The sequence below is a fragment of the Vollenhovia emeryi genome, unplaced genomic scaffold (genome assembly GCF_000949405.1).
Source record: "Vollenhovia emeryi isolate VEMERY1.0 unplaced genomic scaffold, V.emery_V1.0 DF939168.1, whole genome shotgun sequence".
In the NCBI taxonomy this organism is placed as follows: domain Eukaryota; kingdom Metazoa; phylum Arthropoda; class Insecta; order Hymenoptera; family Formicidae; genus Vollenhovia; species Vollenhovia emeryi.
The window spans coordinates 1,374,514-1,380,517 of record NW_011967198.1 but is presented as its reverse complement, the minus strand read 5'-3'; the positions used below and the strand labels follow the sequence as shown (position 1 = coordinate 1,380,517).

General features: G+C 45.5%; 2 protein-coding genes across 7 annotated transcripts in view; both read right to left on the bottom strand.

The window, feature by feature from the left end:
* The window catches only part of LOC105564169 (pre-mRNA-splicing factor CWC25-like), an 11,630-nt gene extending 11,023 nt beyond the window's left edge, over window positions 1–607 (bottom strand). The window contains exons 1-2 of one of the 6 annotated variants that reach the window (XM_012016371.1): window positions 241–607; window positions 66–137 (exon numbers count right to left, since the gene is read on the bottom strand). The gene's annotated coding sequence lies outside the window, so the exon portion shown is untranslated. Of the gene's footprint in view, window positions 1–4; window positions 27–65; window positions 211–240 lie in introns of those variants that run through there. The other 5 variants (XM_012016364.1, XM_012016367.1, XM_012016366.1 and 2 more) reach the window with 5 other exon arrangements.
* A 269-nt stretch (window positions 608–876) lies between these two features.
* LOC105564165 (60S ribosomal protein L4) lies at window positions 877–4,560 on the bottom strand. The gene is made up of 8 exons (XM_012016360.1): window positions 4,470–4,560; window positions 3,320–3,497; window positions 2,981–3,226; window positions 2,692–2,816; window positions 2,257–2,355; window positions 1,672–1,943; window positions 1,345–1,504; window positions 877–1,131 (listed from the first exon to the last, which is right to left on the bottom strand). The coding sequence occupies exons 1-8, from the start codon at window positions 4,470–4,472 to the stop codon at window positions 964–966; spliced, it is 1,251 nt and encodes a 416-aa protein (XP_011871750.1). The 5' UTR covers window positions 4,473–4,560; the 3' UTR covers window positions 877–963.
* Window positions 4,561–6,004: the final 1,444 nt, after the last annotated feature.

Genomic DNA, 6,004 nt, shown 5'->3' with positions numbered 1-6,004 from the left:
CTACTTCTTTAATCCACTACTCCTACTGCCATTGTAGACCACGCTAAATGGATTTATTTCCTTACTCCAGCTTACTCCATGTATTGTAGACCAGCCTTTTCTTCTCCTACGACGTGCGTCGCTCAAGAGTACTTAACCTGGAAGCGGGCCTGAGATTAATGTACAAAGCGCGACGTGGATCTTTTCCTAAGGACTTTTTAAATGCACCCCTAAAAGCAATCGTTTCGCCGATAATCTTACCCCACGTTGCGCGCGCAAAGTTGGACGATTTCGCGTGACTGTGGACTTCCTTTCCTTCTGGACGCAACGTGGACCCGGCGGAACGCCACGCTTTCGAACGCCGTTAGCCGAGTACAACCGGAAGTGGACGAAATTGAAGATCACTGAAGTTAGCGAAGATCGGAGGGGTGCATAGGCATCGAGGGGTACATCCAGTCCGGCGACGCCACGTGATTTGACTAACCGCGTCCAGCTGCGAGCTCAGCTGATCCCGCGGCCCTTCGCTGGCTCGAAAAGGGCGCGAAATTTGACCGGCCAAACTCGACTTGTAATATAAAGTATACCTCGAGGTTTACGTATCTTTTTCAAATGTACCAAAGTATCAAATTTGAATCCCGTAGAATTAGCAAGCGCGATTGCTTTTTGTTGTATTTTTAGCTAAGCCACTTCTCATTCAGATTCTCTGAGCAATGGCAAGTTCCTCGATGAAAAGTTCGAGTGTCGTTACAAATTTTCAATTTACATCTTGATATTGGTATTACTATTGATTGATGCGTTTCATATTGACGACAAGCACTGATCTCTCGAAGAGGTGCGAACAGATTTCTTCACGGGATTAACGAGATATAGAAAGATCAAAGTGCTCAAAGCCAACAGTCACAGTTGTAATTTTCTGCCTTTTATTTAAAGCCATGATAAAAATTATGAGTTTACAACAGTGTTGGTGTTAACAACGCATGTTGTTCACTTTTTAGTTGGCTGCTTGGCAGGGGCAGCGGTCTTCGTGGTATCTTTCTCAGTTTTAGCTTTCGGAGCCTTCTTCACGGTCGTTTTGTATGCAGTTAGTTGCTCTTTCCTCCTTGCCAAGAGCGCCACAGTCTTGGACGTCCGCGATTTCTTCGACAATTTTATCTAAAATACACGAAGTCAGTGTTTCGAATACAAACAATCGAACGTAACTTAATTAATTTCACCTTTCAATCCATATTTTGGATCTTATTATTTGAAATATTCTCATTGCGCTTTCTTATGTACATATCTTTAAGAAAAAAAAATTGCATTTTCTTCACTTCAATATCACCGCGTAATTCCAAGACGTGAGACAGATTACACGGCTGCACTTACGCCTCGTTTTTCAGCGACAAGAAGATTCCTTTCGCGCTTACGCTTCTGCGCGGTCAGGATGGCGGCTCGTTTCAGAACTGCGGCATACGGATTGAGACGCAGCATGGCCCGCGTGTTGGTCAACGGGTTCAGTTTCTTCACTCTACGCACCACCTTCTTCCTGTAATTGTATCGAATAAGATGCATCAATCATATTATCTATCGTGAATGAAGAGATAGAATAAACGATGTAGCGTTTCAGTACGCTGAATTGAATTTAAAGCGAAAGAAATACGTCTGCAGATTTAATGATCGGGACATGTATAATTTCTTTTCGCTGGTAATCACCTAGGCGCTCTCAAGACTTTACGGATTTCCTCAGACTTCAGCAGTCTGGACAGATCCGTATTCGCCATTTTGGGGAACGGCAAGTTGTATCCTTTTTTGAGCTGCGACTCTTTACGCCAGGTTCCGTAAAGGGCGTCCAATTGTTCGAAAGCGGACTTGGTCCAGATTACGAAGCGCCCGACATGGCCACCAGGCGCCAATTTCAGCAGATTCATCTTGTTGATGTTCATCAGAGAGACGCCAGGGATATTGCGGAATGCTTTACGAATACCCTGGAAATCATTATAGCGTGATTTATGTAATAATCTTTCTTAATCCTCGCAGACGCTGATCGAGTTCGTGTAGAAATGTAAGTAAAATTTGTTTTAATTCACGTCCAACTCACGTTTATAGATTGAAATATATGTACACACAGGGTGTCTGACACAGGAGGACCCCTAAATATATTATTCGACAGCTATTGCGAATTTTGCAAAATGGTACATGACTTTTCATCTCAGTCTAACCCAATCTACCACCATTTTTCGTAGGGGTCCTCTTGTGTCAGACACCACGTATCTTTTATACAAAAAAAAAACCGCTTACCTGATCTTGACCGTATACAATCAAGGGCCCACGTCGCTGAATGCGTCGGCGATTACGCATTTTACCTTTACCAGCGCGGAAACGTTGAGATTTGTACACCTAGCGCATAAAATACAATTCAAAATTAGAAAAGTCTATAATTGAAAAGAAACCCCACTCGCGTAGATTCGAGATCAACTGATTGCCGCGTATATTTAAAATTCTATAATAAAAACATTTTTATGGAGGAAACTGTTTGGTGATTCATACCCCTTGCTAGCGAGCGTAAATCGACTAGTAAAGAACGCCTGAACACCATATTTCTTTAGCACCTGTCAGGAGCATCCGAGCTAACTCAGCTTCAGCAGGGATGCGGACATTCGACGGTGCAAACAAACGTGGCGGCGCAAGGCGACGCGAAAAAATTCCCCACTAAAAGTTAGAAATTAATAAAACCTTTTCGATATCATTCCAGGCCTTGATGCGTCTCAAGAAGATGACGGCTTGCTTGGTTTTCGTGTATTCTTGGATCTTGTCGGTAACGACCAGCGGAAATTCCGAGACCTCCTGGATCATGTGTCCTGTGTACAAATACCAAAACACGCAACTGTAAAGCCACGTCTTCCAAATCGTTGGAATACAATGAAGCTGCGAACTGAAATGCTCCTCTCGAAGAGCACTTGCGCACTCAACGTTTCCTTTGTGACACAAAGTATCGTCTGCGCAAAGAGGAGCACACACGCACCTTTGGATTGCACGAGCGCAGGGACACCGGAGGCGGCGATCGCGGAGACGAGGGCGTAGCGTTTCTGATTGACGTTGACGCGATGGTGCCAGCGTCGCCACGGCTTGGTTGGGGCGAACATGCGCCCGCCTCGGCACATGTTACCGAAGGCACCCTGACCGGAACGGTGGGTGCCACCACCGCGTACGCGGGGAATACGGGCGACGGCGCGTCCGGTACCCCATGATTCCGCGGAGGTTTGATGACCTGCGAGAGAAACAAGGACGTTCATCAACATCCGCACGTTCTTGCTATTCAAATGCATGTGGAACTAATGAGACATAGGCATCGGGTGTTTACCAGCTTCTTTAGAGACGCAGTACGGCTGTCTGCTGTTGGTAGAAATCAGCTGGTGAACGACGTTCACGATATCTGGCCGGATCGGTGCCTTGAAGACAGACGGCAGGGAAAGCGTGTCGCCCGACGTCTCATTCTTGTCAGTGTACACCGTGATAAGCGGCCGTGCTGTTGATAACGACTAAAAAAAAAAGAATATGCGTTAACAATACAGACGAGTACATCTAATGATAGCGTTTGTTCACGCGAATAGACGACCGTACGTTTTTCTTGTCTAACAATTGGGCCCATGTTTTAGAACAGGATTTAGATCCTCTTTTATCGACAAAAGCGCCTCTAAAAGTAGCTTAAAGCCAATCAGAGAACTTATTAGACATCTTCAGAGGCGATTCTTGCGATAAATTTATGAGATAGGATTCTAATGTGAGGCAGTAGGCATTCAACATCCGAATTGGATCGTAAATCTTTTCTCGCAACGACTGCACGATCTAACAATCAATTTTTTCAATACACAGATTTCACTCCAAGGACAACAAATTCACGGCGAGATCAACAGACGACGCCTATTAATTTAGCAGAAACTTCATTGTCTCATATTGGGAGCCTGTCTCATAATAGGAGACTTCCCCTCTGCTACTGTATGGCGCATGCCACAAAAAAAAATGCGGTCGGCCAACACGAGAGTAGAAAGGCAGGAGTCGTTCCCGTTCGCGAAATTCCTTCTCGCCCGGATTCGCGCTCGTTGGCGACACAGCACGAGCCTCCCGTCGGGTCGTCGCGCGACACCGCGTGGCCCGGAGCTCGTAACACCCTCGACATCCGTCGCAATGGCGGACATGTTGCCGCGACACGTGCACCTGCTAACCGAGGAACCGTAGCCACGTGCCGACGGGACTCCGCGCCGAATCCTCGCGTTCGCGCGATCGCGGTGACGCGGACAAATTTCCCGGCCGTTACCAGGAGACGGCGCGTAAAGTCGAGCCGCGCGAACGCGCTCGCGAGGACGTTACAGATGGTGGGCCGGAGAAGGTTGGAAACGACGGTCGGGAATGGGCGCGATCCACGGCGGCGAGATCGAGCGGGCAGATCGCGCGAAAACAGCGGGAGGAAAAGCGGCGACGCGCGCTTGCACGCGGGATATCGTGTTCCTTACCATCTCGTGTCCTTCCTACTACTTTTCACGCATCAGACGTAAACCTGACCAGACCGCGCTCGCACGACCTGTCTGGTCACGGATAGAAAGGATTGGGTAGAACGGAAGCGACCATGACGCGGTGCGACGGGACGTAACGCGGATGCGCGTCGCTCCGCCAATCGGGGAAATTGGACTCGAGAGGCAATATGGCTGCGAGCCTAAGGGCGGGTTCACCGTGGTTGGTCAATTTTGGTTAAAGCGGGGAGCACACACTTTTGCATAGCTGCATATGCATAGAATCCGTCTAAATAAAAAAGCATGTTATATAAATCAATATGGCGACCGCAGTTATGCAATTTTGTGTGCGATGGCCCTTATTCTTTCCTCCATAATAAAAGAGGATTCAGAATACGGGCCAAGGAGTCGAGAATAGGATAGTTCAAGTGTTCAGAAATTTATCATGTATCCCATGATGTAAGAAGAAAGGTGTGCTACCGCGCACGACCAATCACAAACGCTTCCAAAACGACGCCATATTGGGAAATATCGACCAATAGCGTACTCGCCTTCGCAGCCGTCATCTTCCTCATTATCTTCATCTTCCTCCTGAGATAGGGCGTTTTCCAGCTAGGACACACAAAATTGCACTGTGTTACACCGTGTAAAATTCTTGTTGGAACGGTGAGAGTGTAGGTTTAATTTCTAAAAATCGTACTAGAGGGCATTACGTTAATGGAATAGTACATGTCGCTTATTTTTAACCTTAACTTAACTAACTTTTGTCTCTTTTTAAGGGAACAGAAAGAGACGAAGAGTGAATTAAGAAAATTTCCAACAGTTGCAAAATAAACGTTCTGTTGAATGTAACCATTGTAAATTTAGAACCGTTCGTAACCTTAAACTTCAATCAATGCACAAAGAAAATCGTAAAGTAGCAAAAGCCTGACACAATAATACGTTATGATTTTTTTTGTGCGTTGAATTACTAAGTTTACGTACGGATTTAAGTTTATTCAGAACTTAACATAACGCGTTGTGGAAAAGCTTGTGCGGTAGACCTACCTCTAACGTACGTCTTTGAATCTTCATATACTATTATATTATTTATAGATTATGCTCAAAAGAAATAATACCACAATTTAAATATAAAATTTTCTAAAAGTTGGTTACACTCGGATATTTTACACGCTTGTACTTAGCTTTTTACTGTGTCGAGCAGTGTGACACTGGCTGTGTTCTGCCGAAGTTAGCTAAGAATAAGCGCTTTATGCTGATTGGATAGATCTAGAAGAATAGCTCTATTTCAGCACAGATCTGAAAGTATAATCCAATGAACGCAAAGCGCTTAGCAAGCGCAAACTTCTGCTGGACACAGGCATTGTGTCGTAGTTGAAACACTTTGTGTCGGACACAGTGTTACACTGTGTCGTCTGTGTAACTTGTTGGAAAACGCCCCTAATATGTATCCTACGATTCTTTGACCGTGCATTGTAAATCGAAGAAGTGTATATTGAAAATTATTACATCTATGAGTCTGTTCTTTATTGCTGCAC

Coding starts and splice junctions, on each gene's coding strand:
- LOC105564165 (XM_012016360.1), bottom strand. Junction 3,227..3,319: donor CTGCGTCTCTAAAGAAGCTG/GTAAACACCCGA, acceptor TTTCTCTCGCAG/GTCATCAAACCTCCGCGGAA. Junction 1,132..1,344: donor TTGTCGCTGAAAAACGAGGC/GTAAGTGCAGCC, acceptor CGTGTATTTTAG/ATAAAATTGTCGAAGAAATC.